The sequence below is a fragment of the Ambystoma mexicanum genome, chromosome 5q, assembly GCF_040938575.1.
Source record: "Ambystoma mexicanum isolate Mex_15411 chromosome 5q, UKY_AmexF1_1, whole genome shotgun sequence".
Taxonomy (NCBI): Eukaryota; Metazoa; Chordata; class Amphibia; order Caudata; family Ambystomatidae; genus Ambystoma; species Ambystoma mexicanum.
In genome coordinates, this window is record NC_090933.1 from 524937759 (window position 1) to 524958268 (window position 20510).

General features: G+C 45.1%; 1 protein-coding gene across 1 annotated transcript in view; it reads right to left on the reverse strand.

Moving 5' to 3' along the window:
• PRKDC (protein kinase, DNA-activated, catalytic subunit) overlaps window positions 1-20510 on the reverse strand; it is a 3362625-nt gene that overhangs the window by 2219570 nt on the left and 1122545 nt on the right. Inside the window, exon 33 of the mRNA XM_069621025.1 lies at window positions 762-970. Coding sequence (XP_069477126.1) covers window positions 762-970 — 209 coding nt within the window. The remainder of the gene's footprint in view (window positions 1-761; window positions 971-20510) is intronic.

The following is a 20510-nucleotide window of genomic DNA, read 5'->3' on the forward strand; positions in this document are numbered from 1 at the left end:
AGAAGAAAGATAAAAAGTGTAAGGAGAGGGGTCAGAGTGGTCGCGCAAGGTTGAGCAAAAGCCTGGCGTTTTTGAAAGTCTCTGATACTGCCCATGGAAAGAACTGTGTGTTAAAAGGTACATCCTGACAAGGTGAACTTTAGTTTGAGACCAGAGGGGCCTACGCTTGGGGAAGGGAACCCTGAGAGACCCATAGACACAGAACTTTATTTTCTTGTTTCAAGAGCCCTACGTGGAAGGTTCTGAGGGCAACCCTTTTTCAGTTTAAATATTTTTGAAACTGGCCGAACTACACCTGATAGTAAGGCTACCTGAAACCAGTCTTGGTTTGCATTGCTTTTTGAACCACCATTTGTCTATAAGAAGACCTCAGAACAAACACATTTTGTCTAAGAGTGCGGGCAAGCATATGTTTCAACACAGATGGACAGTTGAAGGAACAACCCCTTTAGAGCCAGTTAGGCGTTACACCAAACCAAGAAAGTTTTGCAATAACGGTTTTCAAACTGTTACTTGAGTCTGTGTCTCTCTTGATACCATGTCTGTCTCACAGATTACCTAAACAGGAGTGTTGGAATCCTAAGAGGTGGTTAATTATAAGAATACAAATACACTATCAAAGCACAAAACTGCTGCACACTCAATCCTCAGTAAAATGTGTACGTGAAGAAATTACTCTTTTCTCTTATCACCCCCAAAAAAAATCTAGCAAGGTCATGGGATGATCCAACGTCACATGTCCGCGCTCTGAAACATCCTACCTCTGTGATGTGAATCTTGTCTTTATGCAGGCTTGTAGAGAGGAGTTGTACGGGGATTTCATTAAAACTTTCAAAAGCTTTACACAGACGTTAGGGAGATTCTTCATGACTTGCACATCTGCCACACTAAAGCCCACACTGGATGGGTCACAAACAGCTGCTGCTGTGAGTTCCAACAGGTTTGAATTCAGTAAATCCTTCTCCAGCATCTTAAAAGAATGTCAGAAAACAAAAACAAACAAATCAAGGAGATGATTCATGTTCATGTGTTTGCACTCCTGTCTGGTAACATTTACCTTTACAATACAGGCATGCTGCCTCCTTGTATCTAAAATGTCCTTGAGCATTTTGATGGCTTTGCCCAAATAAAAGGTCAGTTTTACATCATAATTTCAACCCAATCCGTGCAACAATAACCTAAACATGCACATCTCTCTCTCTCTCCAACAAACGTGAGAAGAGTTTGCCAAGCACACCGTCATACAAGAGGACTGTTTATTTGCGTTTCTAATTCCATTAATATTATAGTCAAAGGACAAGTGTTTCTGGTATGGCTGTCCAATTATTTTCAATCCTATAAAATGAGATATTAAGGCCATGTTAAGAGACACAGATTAGTAAATAAATTAACAGAGAAATCAATAATACTTTAGATTAGATTTTGAAACTGGCCTGGTCCAGGAATGCAGCTTGTTCTTCCAAGTCTCCCTCTATGAGGCGCATTAGGTTTGAAAATATGGTAGCTGTTCCCTTTCAGCTTATCTGAATGACATGCCCCCTAAGGAAGTGAACATGCACCTATTCAGCGTGAGTCAAAACCTTTGGGAAAAACCCAAAATGGACATTCAAATTTGTGGATGCCGTTACAACTGACTTGTCCTTCATGTTTGTTGCATGATTGTTTGAACTTTACAATCTTTATAATCTATACAACAAGGCCTACTCTATCGAACAAGAGGCAAAAGCACCTCTGAAATCCCACGCAACTGGGGTGAATCTGTCGGAAAACAAAATAAGCTCTCTTGAGTCTAGAACTGCATGCTGTGAAGAGGGGAATGAAGACATCAATAAAGCTTACAGTGAAGTCGGACAAGAAACAACAAAGCTATGGGTTACAACTCCGCAAGTAGAATAATGTAAGATTTCAAGGTATTCCTGAATTTGCAGTGTTGATTTAGGTATACCAGAGGGTTTGGGGGTCACACTACGAGCTCAGGTTCCAACTCCCAAGGCCCAACAAACTTCGCCAAGGGCAAGTTAGAACTGTTGTTTCTTACACAGACAGGGATCATACAGGACATTTAAAATCTCTCAGACTCACGGCTCCTGAGCCTGTGTCGGGACATTTTGTTTGATTTCTACGTCACAACATGAGGCTCTTCCCCAGAAACCTACAAGCAGACAGGATTGGGTAGTTGGGGTAGTAGTGCACATGCACGGCACCTATAGATGTTACTTTATTGGTCCTCACATGTCAGTTGGCTTGCCTGCGCCTTCCCCACAAACTATTACATTGTTGCAGGGTCTCAGGATTACCATTGGCCCCGGCCCTCTACCATCCACCCCTGGATTTCTGTTCCCTGATTGGCTGGAGCTGTTCTCTCCAGGCCTGGAACCCAGCTCTGTTCTTAGCGCTCGGTGCACCTTCTCAAGGTGATGAGAAAGACTATGTGTTGCCAATGTAACCGTCAGTGCTACCACTTTTGCCTATGAGAGTGCCCTTGTGCAACGTTGTTAAATAAGCCGCGTTTAATTTAATGTCTGTGTTGCTGAGAACTGTCTTCCCATCACGGGTGAATAACCATTGTCTGGCTCGGCGGCAACACGTGGTTGAGGACTGCGGAATCGAGTGCTCTGGTCTGCAATTTATGAGGATTTATTCTGATTTTCTGCAGATATCTCCTTGTCTCTTAGCTGCGGAATGTGCTGTTTGTCTCTGACCTTGGCTGGGAGCCCTGGCCTGCTGCTCTGTGCAGCCTCAAGCATGACTTGAAGGCCCCTAGGGGGATGATCCAAGAGAAGAAGACCACCTGCATATGGTAGCCATCCAAACTTTAGTGGGCCAAACTTCACAGGACATGCAGTTAATGGTTGTAGCCCTTCTGGCAAATCCGCTAAATAAAGTTTCAACAGGGTGGAAGCTGGTATGCAACCCTGCTTCACACTGCGACATGTAGCAAACAGACCATATACTATGCCTTCACCATCTAGTCTCACCCTCACACTGGTGTCTACATGAAGAAGCCTGAACATGGTTAACAGGCCATGAGGAATATTCCACTGTGGTTTGACCCAGTAAAGGTAGACCACATTATACCATTTAAAGGGAGCAGGGGTTGCGGGGGGTGTCCCCCGCACCCTTTAAATGGTATAATGGGTCCGGGGGTGTCCCCCGCATCCTTTACATGATTGTGGCGGCAAAACCACTGCATTTTTGCGGCAATATTTTGTATCCACAGCCATTTTTGCTGCAATTTTAAGACATGGAACCTGAAGAATGGCTCCTAGAGTGGGTCAATTTCTTTTTTCGCCGATGTTCTTTCTCAGGTGTATGCCGCTCGGTTCCACCCTCTGAGGATCGAACCGTTGATCGTGACAGAGACTTTGAGTGTGGTCAACCCAGCACATGTTTAGCAGTCCGATTGCGGAAGGATTTCAGCTGCATTTTGGCCCACAGCGCAAACCATTCCGTCCCCTGACCCGTGCTGAGGCACAGGAGACATAACTCATGCGGGTCAGTGATGGACATCTTGATGTGACAATCGGTACACCGCTTGAAACCTGAAACCAGGGCAACAGACGTCTTGCGTTGAGGAATTTAAAAGATTTTAAGATTTCTGACGAAAACATCGAATAAGTCGAAGACTCGACCATGTTCCCAAGCAGCATGATAAGCACGTGGAAAAAAGGAACTGAGATATGGAGCGTAGTAACAGTTTGTATACGATGCTGGACGTCACGTCCGGAGCCGATGATCGAGTGATGGGCAAGACGGATCGACAGCCGAGTCGAGGTCCACTACGCCTCCTGTCAAAAAAAAATCCGAAGCAACGAAGCTGGATGGGATATCTATCAGATAAGGAATCTGCAAGAGAAAAGCAATCCATTGAACAAGAGTTACAGGTAAGTAACTTGTTCCCTCTCCAGCATGGGATCTTAAATGGATTCACATGCTATGAATAAGATTACACAGCAGTGCATAAACATAACCTAGGAGGTGGCAAGGCCCAACAGAAGCAACAAAACTTAAGCCTGGAACACACTCACCTCAAGAAATCAGGTTACAAAGCACCACTTGTCCGACGGGAGACTCCTCCCTGGAATCCCTGTCGACAGTAGAATTTCGTGAAGGTGTGAGTAGACCTCCACAATGCAGCCCTGCATATATCCAGCAGGGGAAGACCAGAGAGGAACACTGTCGTAGCTGCAATTGCTCTGGTTGAATGGGCCCTCAGTCTGCCTAGCCCCCGGCCTGTTGGCCAGCTGATGGCAATGTATGATGCAGCCGGAGAGCCACCTGGAGATGGATGCTTTAGATAGGGCCTTCCAATGACCCACCAGTCCAAAGTTTACAAATAGCCGAGAAGTCTTTCGAAAGGCCTTAGTATATGCAACATAATATTTTTAAAAGCAGACGCCACATCCAGCGAATGAAAAGACCTTTCAGAATTGGTAGAAGGGTTTACAAAGAAAACTGGCAGTGTCAAAGGTTCGTTTAAATGAAAGTCTGACGGGACCTTGGGCATAAAGTAAGAAGGAGTCCTTAGAACCACTTTGCTTGATGAGTGCAATGACAAATATGGAAACTTGCATGAGAGAACCTGTATTTCACTAACCCTCATGGTTGAGGTGATAGCCACGAGGAAAGCTGTTTTGTAAGAAAGAATCTTCAAGGTGGCCCAATGCTTCAAACGCCAGTCCCATGAGCTTGGAGAGCACCACATTAAGCCCCCACGCAGGAGCCTTCACTGGTGGAAAAGTCCTAAGAGGCCCTTGAGGAACTCTTTGATGAGTCTATTTGACCACAGGGAGAGATTTGCACTGAGTCAGGTGCACCGGGAGATGGTCGGCAAGGTGTACCTTGATTGATGCATGTGCAAGGCTGACGATCCAAGACACTTTAGCCTGCTGGAACTCCCACTCATGGCAGGACCGCAGCTCCCTGCTGAGCGAGTCCGCAATGGTGTTTTGAACACTGCCAAGTGGCCCGGGACTGGAAATATCCGTTGAGCAATGGCCCAGCCCCAGAGGCTCTGTGCCTCCCGGGAGAGGACAGGAGATCTTGTCCCACCCTACTTCTTGATGGAATACATGGTGGTCGTGTTGTCTGTGAAGATCCAGACCACCTTCCCCAAAAGCTGCGGCTTTAAAGACTTGAGAGTCCCGAAAACTGCCTGCAGTTCCAGTACCTTGACCTTTTTTATTTTTTTTTATTTATTATTGGTTTGGCTGAAACATTCAACCTTTCAATATAAAACAGAGATACCTTAAAAAAAACCAATTCTAATCATTTATATTTATTCACATCAATCATACATTTAAAATTGTCATAAAACTACTAAAGCAGAACACGTTAAGTTGGGTAAGAGTAAACAAAAAGGTATATTATACACACAGATTAAATGATAAAGAACTTAAATTCTCTAATTAAAAGGAAACAAAAAATGAACTAATTATGACATATTCTAGTTTAGTGTTAATTCCAACATTACCTATGTCATTATCTAATTTCAACTCATTCAAAAGGTTAATTGTAGCATAGCCCACTGTCCTCGAATACACATGATAGACATATTTCCATAGGACTTTAGTCTCCATATGTATCATATGTTCAAACAAGTTCTTAAAATGTTTCCTTCTTATGCTCTCTAGTTATGCGCATTCAGTAATTATGTTTCAGGGATTCTATTTGGATGTTACAGAATCGACAGATGTTAGTTCCTTTATTATCAATGACCCATTTCGCTGTGACTTCCCTGGTTTTCCACAGATTCAATCTTAAGCGCAAAAGGAACAAGTTACTTACCTGTAACTGTTGTTCTCCAGCATGGGTCTGGCATGGATTCACATGCTCATGAATATTCCCCGTCGTCAGGCTGGGAATCCTCGGTAAAGAAAAAATCAGTATCAGTTTCGTTTCCGTCTTTCTTAGTAGTAACCAATCACTGATCTCTGGGTCATGCTGCCCCCAGCCAATGACTGCCCTCTCCCTAAGCCCCGTCCTCTGGCAGCCATCCTCAGATTTTGTAGCTCGCCAAGTGGCAGTATGACCAAGTGAAGCGCCGCAGAGGGGTAGGTGGGAGGGTTCGCATATGAATAAATGCCAGACCCATGCTGGAGAACAACAGTTACAGGTAAGTAACTTGTTCCTTCTCCAGCATGGGGTCTGGCATGGATTCACATGCTCATAAATAAAAGAATACATAGCAGTATACACATGCACAACCACGGGAGGTGGCAAAGGCTGAACATTAAGCATTACATCCAAAACTCAACATTAAGCAATTCTTACCTCCTCACCAGGCTCACCTTAGGCGAACAGGTTGCGCAGCACTGCTTGGCCGACCCTGGACTCCTCCGTGGAGTCCCGATCGACGCAGTAGAATCTTGTGAAGGTGTGCATCGACCTCCACGTAGCAGCCCTGCAGATGTCCAGCAGGGGCACACCAGACAGGAACGCTGTGGTAGCAGCGAACGCTCTGGCCGAATGGGCTCTCGGACGGCCGGGCAGCGGTCGGTTTGCCAACCGGTGACAGTGCACAATGCAGCCGGAGAGCCAGCTGGAAACGGAAGTCTTCGAGAGAGCCTTCCCTTGATTCACAGACCCAAAGTTCACAAACAGTTGTGACGTCTTCCGAAAACTCTTTCTGCAGTCCACGTAGAACTTCAGCGCTCCAGCTACATCCAGCGAGTGCAAAGTCCTCTCGGCCGGCGTCAAAGGTGACGGGAAGAAAACTGGTAACACCAAGGGCTCGTTGAGGTGGAAGTCCGACGGCACCTTGGGCATGAAGAAGGGGTGCGTCCTCAGCACCACCCTCGTGTCATGAAAAGTCAAGTATGGAGGCTTGCAAGATAGGGCCTGGATCTCTCCCACTCGTCGTGCGGAGGTGATGGCCACAAGGAACGCTGTCTTCCATGACAGGAACTTCAAGGGCGCCGAATGCATAGGCTCGAATGGGGCCCCCATGAGCCTGGTCAGCACCACATTAAGCTCCCACGCTGGGGCAGGAGCCTTCACCGGCGGGAATGATCGTAATAGTCCCTTCATAAATTCCTTCACCAGGCGATGAGACCACAACGACGCCCGTCCCATAGTCCTGGTATATCGGGAGATGGCAGCCAGATGTATTTTGATGGAGGCGTGAGCAAGTCCAGCTTTGGCCAGCGACAGTAGGTACGGCAGTACTTGAGGGGCCGTAATCCACAGAGGGTTAATCTTCTGTGCACGGCACCAGACAGAGAACCTCTTCCATTTATGACCGTAACACTTGAGAGTTGAGGACGCCCTGGCTTTTGCAAGAACCTCTCTGCAATCAGCTGGTATATTGTACCCTCCAAACTCTAGTGCTGCAGGAGCCAGGCCTGCAAGTTCAGCGACTGTGGGTCGTGATGGAGAATGGCGCCTCCTTCTCTGGAGAGGAGATCCGCGTCCACCGGCAGCTTGACTGGTGGGGACGTTGACAAGTCCAGAAGGTCCGGGAACCAGATCTGCCTCGGCCACGCCGGTGCGACGAGGATCATTCTGCACCTGGACTTCTTTAGCTGGTTGATGAGGCGGAGCAGCAACGGCAATGGAGGAAACGCGTATAGAAACAGGCCATTCCAAGGGAACGAGAAAGCATCGCCCATGCTCCTCGGCTGTGGGAACCTGCTGGCGAACCTCTGGCACTTGGAGTTCATCGCCGTCGCGAACAGGTCGATCTGGGGTTTGCCCCATCATTGGAAGAGCCGATACACTTGATCCTGGCGCAGTTCCCACTTGTGGTACGAGCACAGCTCCCTGCTGAGTGAGTCGGCGATGGTGTTTTTTATTCCTGCCAAGTGGAAGGGTACCAGAAACATCCCCTGGGCGACGGCCCAGTGCCACAGATCCTGGGCCTCCTTGGATAGGGCTGGGTATCTGGTGCCCCCTTGCTTCTGTATGTAGAACATCGTGGTGGTGGTGTCGGTGAAGATCCTCACCACTTTGTCCTTGAGGGACGGAAGGAACGACTTGAGAGCCCAGAACACTGCTCAGAGCTCCAGAATGTCGAGGCTTAGGGAGAGGGCAGTCATTGGCTGGGGGAAGTATGACCCAGAGATCAGTGATTGGTTACTACTAAGAAAGACAGATCAGAAACGAAACTGATTTTTTCTTTACCGAGGATTCCCAGCCTGACGACGGGGAATATTCATGAGCATGTGAATCCATGCCAGATCCCATGCTGGAGAAGTCCTGCTCGATGCATGACATTAGGCGATTTCAATAGGTAAGCCTCAGGAGTCCCAAAAGATTTTTAGGCATAGGGATTTTGTTTAAAACATTTATAGTTGTAACATGTTTCCCTAGCCTTGTCTGGGTTTTGTAGGAGAAAATTATCAGTTATGTCCGCTTCCTGCATGAACTCCTGCGCCTGTTGCTCAATGAATTTATCCTTTGATGTTCTCACATAATTTGCCAGCTGTATGACCAACTCATTCTGATGTTTGTCCAAAACACATTTCCTTTGAAGCATACAAACCTTCCATTTAAATATGGCATGTATAGATATTAACCCTAGTTCATGCCTTAGCAGGGCAACAGGAATAGATTTAGGAAGTTTTAATATTGTTCTCCAATATGCCCCTTCTTTTTTATTCCAATAACTAGTAGGCTTGTTTGCTTTCGTTTCTGCACCATATAATAATATGGGCAAAGTCTTTTGTTTATAGTAAGTTATTAAAGGGGCAATAGTGAATTTGCAATATTCACCATTGATAATTCTGGTCTGTGATATCAAACTCGTCCATTTCAACATCAAGGTAACCTCATATGGTAGATCACTAGGATCGTTATTAATATTTATGCCCAGGTATGTGTATTCACACACCGATTCCACCTCTTGATTATTTAATTGCCACCCAAAGTTTTTGTTCCGTTGTTTATAGCTACCAAACTGAATTACCTGAGTCTTTTTGAGGTTTATGGTCATTTTGTTACAAGTTGCATATTTCTCCAATGCTCGTAGCATATTACATAGCCCCAAAGGAGTTTTGGATAACAAAAGGAGGTCGTCAGCATACAACAACCATTAATCTCCCCTTTGCCCAATTTTCAGAGAATCAGTTATAATGTTGGCAAATTCCTTGCCCAGATCAAGAATAAAAAAGTTGAAAATTGCAGAGGCAAGTATACACCCTTGTTTAAGGCCTCTGGAGGTACTGATAGGATCAGACAGTGAGCCATCATTGTCCAGTCTTATCTGCAGTGATGTTTTCTCATGAAATTCCATAATCCACTTTAAGATGTTCCACGGACAGTTATTTTTCATTAGTTTCATGACCAGGAGTTCCCTTAGGATTTAGTCGAACGCTGTTTTAAAATCAACAAATGTGACATACAGAGGTAATTTCATACTTGATTGTTTAGCAATGATCACATTTATACACAACAAATTAATGCCTGTGGCTAGTCCTTTCAAGAACCCAGTCTGCCATGGATCTCTTAGGTTTTCGGTATCTAGCCACCGATTGAACTCGCGGAGCAATATGCGAGCAAATATCTTCCCCGGACAATCCAAGAGTGCAATAGGTCTATAGGATGCTGGATCTAGTCTATTTCCTTTCTTGTACAATGGGAGAAGTATGGACTTTCTCCATGACGCGTGCAAATTTCCAGTGCACATCACTTCCTCAAATATTTTCATTAGTATGTTAGACCAAATCTCTGGATTTTCTTTGAGCATTCTATTATCAAGCCCATCAGGGCCCGGAGCTCGAGAGCTAAGATTCAAAATTTAAAAAAGCACATCTTCTTGGTTAAATTGTATTTGATGAGCCCAGTTTTCACTCTTAATGGCTAGATGGTAATTTGGTATTGGGGTCTGATATATTTGATAGAAGTAGTCGCACCAGGTTTTGCTGCAATGGAATTTAGCTGCACAGAATTCTGATCTTTATACGTTGCCTCATTTAGAACGCCCAAATTTCAGCAGATGATTTTGCAGAATTTTCTTTTAGCATGTGTTCACTATCCCTCTCGTAACATAATGCCTTCCTTTCTCTTTGCCAATTTTTATAAGTTGTGCATCAATGTTTTATTTTAGGCAATTTCTCTTCTACTGGAAGATGTTTTAGCATGCATTTTTGATGCCTTATCTCGATTTTTTAAATTTTCCATATCAAAAATATGCAAGTGTTTATAGCTATATACTTGTGCAAATTTCTTTACCGACACGTATTTCTGCATGGATGATACATAATCATACCCTGAATTCAAAGACAATTGTCTATCAAAGTTAATCAATGAGGTACTAGACCATTTTATAAGATTTCTCATGTTATTTGCAGTTATATTAATTGTATATTTTTTACAGTTTTTCATGAGCTGTCTACTCTCCAGCTCCCAAGTTAAGTAGAGCTGACTATGGTCGCTTTTATCATTAGGTCTTACATTTAGGGTTTGATTTATGTTCATCATTGCTCTATTAACAAAAATATAGTCAATAGTGGCTTCGAATGGACCATTATGCCACGTACTGGCAGCCGGAGTGTCATCCTCGACCGATCCATTTACCATTAATAATTGCAGGTCTTTCATGATCTTACACCACCTTTGTTCTTCTACTGTTCATTTTCTTTTACTTTTTGCAAATAGGTGGAGATTAATGTCACCCATAACTAGCACATGGTCAATCTGCTTTTCTGATGCAATTCTATTAAGGGTTTCCTCAAGAAATTCAAAGAAGCAGTCTGGTGACAGATGTGCACTGCCCCAATAGATATTGACAATTATAATGGTATACACATCAGTTGTCATTCTAATGGATTGAATAAAAGGTGTGGGCGAGTCATACAATGTTACTCTAAACCCCTTTGATTTTCTTATTGCTATAATAAGGCCTGCCATAGGTCTACCCCTAGGCAAGCACAAGGCTGGTTCTAAAACAATTTCATAACCATCCCATATGGGGGCTTGCACCAGCCGTGGTTCCTGCAATACTACTATATCAAATCCATTAAGCTCAGTACTCTGCGTATTAGTAAAATGTGAAAATCCATGTGTATTCCAGCATATCAGCTGAATTTTTTCTTTTCTTATGGATTGTTATGCGTGATGTAGCTGTTGTATTTCCACACCGTTTTGTCCCTTATTATTGGTTCCGTAAATGTGCGGGGTCCATTTTCTGGAGCCCAACCTGTCACCTTCTGCTATCTGCACTTCCTCTTTATGTAGATTAAAGCCTATATGAAAAAGGTGTCTGTTGCATACCACATAATGTCAGCCAGTACAGTCAATCGAATAGAGATTCGAGATCTTGAAAGATCTAGAGCATTCAAAAACTCGACTCTATCGATGTCTGATGTAGTTATGTTTCTCAGTTCTGATATTTCCTTGCAAATATTTAGGACACTTGATCGATTTAAATCAAACTGTGCAAACGGATGATCTCTACATTCCAAGATAAAGCAGTGATAGTTGTTTTGCGCCACTGCTCTTGATTTAAAAGTATGCTCTTTGGTTGAATTTATATTTTTCTTCCATTGCACAGATTGTGCCAAGTTTCCGCTATCTGACAACTTTCCACCAGATTTTGTCAAGATGGAGTGAGTGGGATACAATTCAGAATTGGGCCTCCGATTGTTTTTAACATCTTTACCTGTTTCACTTTGAGATTTCTCCTTTTGCCTATCGGCCATGTATTGTTCTATAGTTTTATTTATTTCTTCCCTCATTTGGGCGTCCATTAGCCCAATCAATCTCGTCTTCATTGGCTCAGGAGGAGTTGCAGCAACGGTAGGTAGCTGTGGTTGGACTCTTTCTTTCTCCATCATGAAACCATTCTCTGCCACTAAATCATCTAATGGTTTATAACACAAGCTAGGAGTAACTTTCTCTTTATCATTCTCAAATAGTTGTAACAATTGACCAATACTTCCAATGTTCACCAACGTTTTGTCATCATTAGCTTTGGCAACATTTGTTATCTTCAAAAAACGTCTTGTTTTCACACATGCTTTAATAGCTAAGTGAGTAGCAGGTGCCCTTTTTGGCTTATTTTTTAGTACTCTTGCCCATTTGTTAGAATTATTCTTTCATGCATTCACCTTGACAGGTGTAATGGGCATTTCTTGTTCATTTTCCTCATTATTAACATCATCAGCATTTTTCACTGGGTTAGGATAGGTTTTAGACATCTCACCACCCTTTCTACATGAGCCATCCTGTGGTTTGAGTTCCAGATCTTTAGCTGGTTCATTTCTACGGTTTACTCCACAGAAGTTGAACTGTTCAAGCTGTAACGTTCCCCTATTTCCAGGATCTTACAAAGTGTCTAAAAATCTCATACTGCGGTTCGCATTCTCTTATTTTTCCCAAGGCCCACCTTCACTACTTTGGTTTGTCAGTTTTGTCAGTAATATCGTTTGATAATTAATCTTTTGGTCCAATGCCGCTTAGAATTTGGCCAAAGATAGTAAAGCTGTATTCATGGACAACAGTGTTGTACTCATATCTGCCTGTGATGAGGTCTCTTCTGAATGAATGTTAGCAAACCTCGGGGACCTTTGCTCGTTGCGAGGAATGTTCAATTGCCTTGGAGTTGGAGGGACAAAAGACAATGAGTTTATAGACGCTTCTTCTTCTGAGCACACCGATATATCTGGGGATAATTTAGAACTTTTATTTATTGATGTTTGAGTCTCACTATCTTCAATTCTCCCAGGCAGAATATGGCCACTTAGATTTTGCTTTTGAATTGGAGACAAATCATCTACCTGCATTAGGTCCCCCGTGTTAGAGTGAACAAATACAACCTCTTCTTCATAAACTGAGGCCCAGCTCAAGTTCATGAAGTTGAGTGCCTCTTCATCCACTTGCCCTGTAATGTGCATATTTTGATAGGCTTCTCTTAGTCTCTGCTGAGATTCCACAGAGCATAATTTAGGTGGACTCTCATTAATCTTTTCAAGGGTTTTATACGTTATCGTCGCAACATTTACTTTCATTTTCCATGGTTGTGTCCGAAATCATACTTCCAATTTTAACACTTCTCATTGTTGGCACATTGATCTTAATAGCATTCACTTCTATATCCAGTCATGTGTTTAATTCAAGCAGTTTATCCTGTTTCACATGGCTGCCTTTAGCCGGCTCAATTTTGCTTTTCTCATTCCCTTGACCCACACCATAATTGTAATATTGACGAATATCAGAACCTTTTGAGATCGAATGATTTCTGTTTTTATGCAATGTTTTCTTATCACCTAAACGCGCCAATACATTTTTTTTGTTGTTGCTGCGTGTTAGAGTTTACTAGCATAGTTTATGATGTCGTAGTAACTCCTCCTTTAAATAAGGCCACATTTACAGTCGGCATGCCAGTCCTCAGAGTGAATGGCCCCTTCTCCATCTTCTCATAGTATGGAAGGGGGTAAACTACAATGTGTGGATGTGCTTTACAAGATTTAAGCAGCAAAATAAGTTGCCAGCAAGCTTTACTCAGCTCAACAATGCGTTCCGCTATAAACCAGTAGCACTCAATTAAACTACAATGGACAATATCATAATTTACAACTCAATGTTAACTTCAGCCTTACACCATTACAATTAAATTATGCAAGGTTGAACAATTACTATATACTTTGGATTAAACCATTGGCTTACTTGATGGCGTAACAAAATCACTCTTACACCCTCCACCCAAGTAACACCACGCTTGGTGCAAGCAACACTATTGTTACCTTCACTGCTTCTTTGTAAAAGGAAAAGACAGCAAAAATAAAAAATAAAAAAACGTAGATCCTGCACTCCCGGCTATCCCGCTAGACAGCGAGACAGCAGCCAAATCCACTTGCCAAATGCACTTTTCGAATGCACGCGCGCAAATGCGCGAGCACCTTATTTTTGTTTGTTCCGGGTCGGGAGGTGGGATTAGTTCTGCAGAGTAAGCAAACAGAAGACTGTTTTAGCAGTTATAACAGTTTATAGCAGTCTATAGCAGTCTATAGAATGCCAATTGGCAGAAGTAACGCAGTCTGCATGAACGCGTACCCGTCCAATCCGTGGTTTCCCCTCGCGTCTCAATCTCCGGCGTCACAGCAGCACAACCCAGCGCAGTTCCAAGACAGCAGCGAGACAGCGCATATCAGTACATTGATATGCAACACCTTCTCTTCGGGGTGCAAAGTCCCCTGGCGTACAGTTGGCCCGTGTGGGCTCCTCAACCCTCCAGAGAGGCGTTGGTAGTGAACATTTCCTGATGCGCTGGGATCCAGAAGGGAGCCCCTTGTGAGATGTGAAGGCGAATGTATCACCGCCTCAGGGCTTTCCTGAATGTCTTTCCATGAGCCGGAGGTCTGCTTGCACCTGGCGTCCAGGAACTCTTGAAGAGGTCTCAGGTGCAAACTGCAATGAATGACCAGATGGATGCAGGAAGACATCATCCCTAACAAGGATCTGATGGACTGGACTGTCGCCACTCTGATGCAAGATAGCCTTTGGTCCTTTCCTAGGATGGCATATATAATTTCCCCTGATAGGGCCCCCAGGCACAAGACAGTGTTGAGTCAGGCCCCCAGGAACAAAGCGTCTTGGGACGGCACCATGCAGGATTTGGGATAGTTTATGGAGAATCCCAGAGAGGTTAGAGTCTGGACCTTCTCTGTTGTATGCTACGCCGCCTGGTCGTGAGAACGAAACCGGACCAGCCAATCGTCCAGGTAGGGGTAGACATACACTTCATTCCATAGGAACAACACTACTGGGGCTAGACACTTGGTGAACACCCTCGGGCTGTTTTGAGGCCAAAGGTTAACGCCGTTAATTGGTAATGTCTTCCTTGGATAAGGAACCTTAGGAACTTTCAATGTTTTGGGTGAATAGGGATATGGAAATATGCATCGTCCAGATCTAGCATTGACAGGAAATCTCCCTCTTCCAGTTGGCTGATCACGTGCTGTAACATGACCATCCTGAACCTTTGGGACTTAATCTATTGAGATGACCAAGTCCAGAATGGACCTCCACCCGCTTAACTTCTTGCAAACAAAAAAGTATCTGGAGTAGACTTCGGAGCCCCGTAGGCGCAGAGGGACAGGTTCTATTGCCTCTTTTAGCAGCATGGCCAGAATTTCCTTTAGAGTTGGGCACCATGCTTTTCTTATCACGGAAGGAATGCAAGGGCACTGGTCTTGGAACTTCAGAGAGTGTCCCTGCTGCTCGACGATGTCAAGCAGCCATTTGTCTGTGGAGATGTTGCACCACATGTCAACAGATAGCCACCTCTCACTGGTGTGCTGAAGTGGGGGGATCAGGGACGGGCCTGGTCAGGCTTCCATTGGTGTCTGCGTCCTGGTGGCTTAGTGAAGATGATGATGGGCAACCCCCCTATAGGCTTAGGAACGGCATCTATATGCCTCCTGGGTGGTGGAGTGAGAGGGCTGAAGGGAGGAAGGGCTGAGCCCCTTGGACATTCTGGGAACCCTTCCTTTCTGTGAGTGAAAGGCCTGCCTCCTTTTTTTTTGCAGCATGGCCAGAGAGCGTGCCGACTCTGTGCCAGTCTTGTTGGTAAGAAGGGACTCGTCCACTGCCTTGCCAAAAAGGTTATTCCCATTGAAAAGCATTTCAACCGCCTAGGCTTGGACATCCTGCTTGAAGTTTGTGGCCCAGAGCCAACCTTGACGGCGTACGGCGACCCTGTTGCCCATCTGCTGGAAATCAGAGTTGCAATGCCAAGGGCGACTGTGATTGCATGGTCAGATGCCACTCCCCCCCCCCCCCCCTCCTGAAAGATAATCGTGGTCTCTGCATTATTGTTGTCTGGCAGGAAATCGAGGGTGGGTCCCAACTTGTACCAGAGTTCTCTGTCATAGTGTGCAAGGATGGCTAGAGCGTTGGTGACCTTGACTGAAGACGTCGCAGTGGTGGTGGTGGTTATGCGCTTTCCAGCCGCATCAAGCTTCTTTTCCGTCAGGACAGGAGGAACTATGCAAGAGGAAGATGGATTAGTCAACCTCTTTTTCGCAGCAGCGAAGACTAGCGAGTCCAGATTCAGATGGTCTCTGAGGCATTTAGGAGCCATATCTGGGACCCTATATTTCTTCACCAGCCTCTGCTTTTTAGTAGGTGCAGAAAAAAGGTTGCTGCTTCACCACCAGCCCATCCTCCCAGACGTCTTTCAAACACGGGACTGAGGCCACAGTCTTTCTGGAGGATCCACAGCGCTGGAAAGGGAATCCCTTCTTTTTCTCCGGAACCAGATTGAAAAGCTTGGCCGCCCAGGAGAACATCACCTGGAAAGAATCCACTTGATTCAGGGTAGAGTTCTTGATGGTAGGTCTACATCTGATGGCTCACCGTCTGACGAGACGCAGTCCTCAAACTCATCCGTACCCTGGGTACCATCTGTATCCTGGTTGCTGTCCGTATTGGTGCCTGTTCCTGTCAGGACCAACTCCTCTACAATAGAGGGACGTGGAACTGGAGGTGGCTGCGGGATCACAGGCTCTGGAGGAGATGGTGCCGGGTGGGGCCGAGACGGTTTTGGTGGAGGACCAAAATCCACAGGCGGTAGTCACTGCTAAATCTCAGATCAGATCAGATTGTGAAGAGTTGTCAAAATGTCCAAAGCAACACCTCTAGGCAATGTATCTCTCGGAGCTTGAGGAATCAAGATTGGTGCATGAGGCCAGGGCCTCGTAGGGCGAGCAGGCTGAAGCGGTTGTGCTGGATGCGGGGCCGGCCTTGGAAGCAGGCCAACCTCCCCCTCTATGGTGTGGGTCTTCAAGGACTTCTTCCTCCTCCGACAGGATGGAAGGCGCAGAGACAGGGGCTGGAAACGCAACCATGGGAGGCCTGACAGGGGTTATGGCAGGCAGCTGAGGGGCCCACATGGGCTATGGCAGAAAAGAGATTTGGTGGTGCCTCCTTCTCTCGGCTGGCACCTCTGGTGAAGATGCCCAGCACAGGTGCACCTAGAGAAGGCAGTGTGGACGAAACAGACCCAGCCGGGATTGACGGAGGCCTTGGAGGCAATTAGTTAGGCTTGAGATAGCCGTTGTGACCGTGGAGATGGTACCTGCAGTCGTCAACGAGCCTGTAGACGTGACAAAAACCAGTGCCGGCAGCCTGGGGGAAGGTGTAGTTGACAGAGTCTTCTTTGACGATGATTTAGACTTTGGGTCGTCAACGAGGACATCTTCGGGGTCGTCAACAATGACGCTGCCGAAAACAATCCTTAGACGGATGAGGTGGTGGGTACAACGCTGCAAGCTCTATGCTAAAATGCACTCTTATCTGAAAGATAACTGGAGTCCTGAACCTGGTAAAAGAACTGAAATGTGACCCACACTCTAAGATTCTGTCCACCCTTGACATAGAATTACTCTACACGAACATCAAATGGAGACATTAATGATTATCGATAAGGTGTTGGAAGAACAAGTACCGACCATGGAAGTTTCACGGCTGTTCATTCTCCAATTGGCTGAAATTGCCCTGACCTGGAATTTCTTCATGCACAAAGCACACTTATACCAACAGTGCTCGGGCACTGCTATGGGGGCAATGTTTGCGCCATCTCTAGCCAATGTGTATGTGTCCGATTGTGAGGCCAGACACAGAATCCATTTAGAGAAAAAACCACCTTATGGACCAGGTATATAGATGATATACTAATCATATTTACTAGCAACTAAATGGCTTTTGAGGCGGTATCTCAACTTCTCTTACACATTGAGCAAACAAGCAATCAATTTTCTGGATATGGAAATTAGAGCCCAAAATGGGACTCTGGCCACCACCAATTTCCGGAAAAACATAGATCAGAACTTCCTCCTCGAATACACCAGCTTTCACCCAAGGACTCTCTGGGACAACCTACTGTTCGGGCAATTTCGGAGGTATAGAATAAACTGCTCCAAACTTACAGACTATGACCCACAGGCACCATCTCTGACGAGTCGCCCTTAGAGAAAGGGGATATCCTAAAAAACATATCAAACATGCTAGAAAGAGAGCACGTAACATTTCCAGGGACACAACCCTACAACAGGATAAGAGACCTGTGAGGAACAACAGATAACGGCGGTCTTTGGTTACTCAAACAAAACCAATAAAATCAAAAAAGACATTTTGAAACCGTGGTCTATACTCAATGTGGGTTCCTCCAATTTTCTGAAACCTCAAATCACAATCAAGAAAAGACAAACTCCTACAGATACACTTGTTCAGTCTTACCAACCACCTGCTGTTACTGAACGCCGAGATACCCTCTGGGGTACAGATCAACCTCTAGGATAACGTCACGCACATTAATGATAGACCTAGACCTTAGAACCCCATGGAAACAGAATGTCTTCACAAACTAACACAAGCAACGTGGTATACTTGATCTTTATGCGCATGCCAGTTCAAACATGTGGGGATGACAAGCCAACCTATTAAGAACTGAATACAGGAACATATGTCGTGCATCAGATCAGGGTGGGAAAATGCATCACTGGTTGGAGATTTTAAACAATATCACCACAAACCAAAAGATATTGAGAGGTTATTTGTCCATGGAGAGGTGGAGACATACAAGCCTAATTTTTAAAGAGGGAACAGTGGATATTTTGGCTGAAAACAGACCCATTTGGCCTAGATGAAGCTATTGTATGGAAAACATTAGTGGTTCTCTAATAGACACAATCACCAATATGATAATGTATAGACCATGACCCCACTGACCCTACTGCACAAGCAGAGAACATACATACAATGTGTGCCAACCTGACTCAGAACAGATGACCATTGGATAGGAATACTGCCTCTACACCACAATTAATAAAACCTCTTGCTGGGTTAACTCAATGGACTAAGTGGATGATATGGAGCACAATAGCTGCGACTCCTGTAGATGACAAGACCAGGGATGGTGCCCAATACATTCCAGCATGGTATAGATATTTATCTAGCTCAATTGGAAAAAGCAAGTCCACTGCAGACTACGAGTACCAGGATGCAGATTATTACACATTGCGTCTTTAATCAATCCTGCTAGGCGATCATCCAGAGAGTAAATTATGGACACCTTAGGGTTTCATGACCAGTTGCCCACTGAAGTAGGTGTCAACGCTCTAACTAGTGCAGCTGCAAAATGCACTATAGTATAGCCTAATAACTATGCTGACGATGCCTGTCCTGCCTGACCGCTGTGCTGGGACGTACTTCTTACGTGCCCCGCACAGATCATCAAAGACGCGGTGCAAGACCTCGCCCCATTTACATCCAAACTAGTAAACCTATCCTTCTCAACTAATTCTGTACCTAACAACCTAAAACAGTCTTGGGTTCTCCCTCTCCTAAAAAAACAATCTCTCGACCCAGCCATTCCCACCAATTACAGGCCTATCACCACGGCCCCCTTCGTGCTAAAAATCCTCGACAGAGTTGCCTATCTGCAAATCCAGGATTACTTGGAGTCTAATCAACTGCTAGGCCTGCGTCAATCTGGCTTTCGCCCTCAACATGGAACTGAAACTGCCCTTGTTGACCTTAAAAGCCAGATTGATGACATAAAGGACAGCTATCCTACTCCTCCTATACCTTTCAGCAGCCTTCGACTGGTTGACCACAAAATACTCTGCAACCACCTTTCTTCTGCTGCCCACTTCTCCCCCCCTGCTGTCATGTGGATACAATTCTTCCTAGCCAACAGAACCATGAGGGTTTTTTCATCTGTGGCTGCAGCTGACCCCATCCCCATCACCTGTGGTGTCCCACAAGTGTCCTGCGTCTCCCCCACCCTCTATAACATCTTTACAAAGCCCCTCTTCGATAAATTGGACCATCTGGGTGTCACCTACATGTCACCTACACCAACTATGCAGATGACACCCAGATACTCCTCACCATCTCTGGCAACTACAACACTGACGCCACCAGCATTAACGAAATCTTTGCCATCATTCAGGCATGGATGGCCACACACGGCCTCCGCCTGAATGAGGAGAAGACTGAGCTTCTCCTAGTCGGGTCCCCTAATAATCTACAGAAACTCAGCCCCGATTATTCCAACTTCACCATAGATGGCAACATCATCCCAGTTGTGAAAAACGTGAAAACGTTAGGCTTCTACCTTGACGCCAATACTAACCTCGCCAAACAAGTTAATATGACTGCCTCAGCCACCGCATACACAGGAAAACTAATCAGGGCCTGTAGACCGTTTCTATCTACAAACAGTTGCCTCATTCTGGCGAGGGCCCTCATACAATCAAAGCTTGACTACTGTAATAGCCTTTACCTTGGTGCCAACCAAGCTATAATCAAGAAACTTCAGATCCTCCAAAATAATGCGCTGAGAGCAGCACTACATATTCCCAAGAGAGAGCACATCTCCCACACAAGAATATCCTGCAAATGGTTATCCATTCTGCAAAAAATTGACCTAAAAACCCTTTGCCTCACCTACAAAGCCTTAAACCACCTAGCCCCCCAGTACCTGACCAACAAACTCACTCTTAAACCCAACACAAGAGTCACCAGATCATCCAATACCCTCAGCCTCATCGTGCCCAGATTCACTG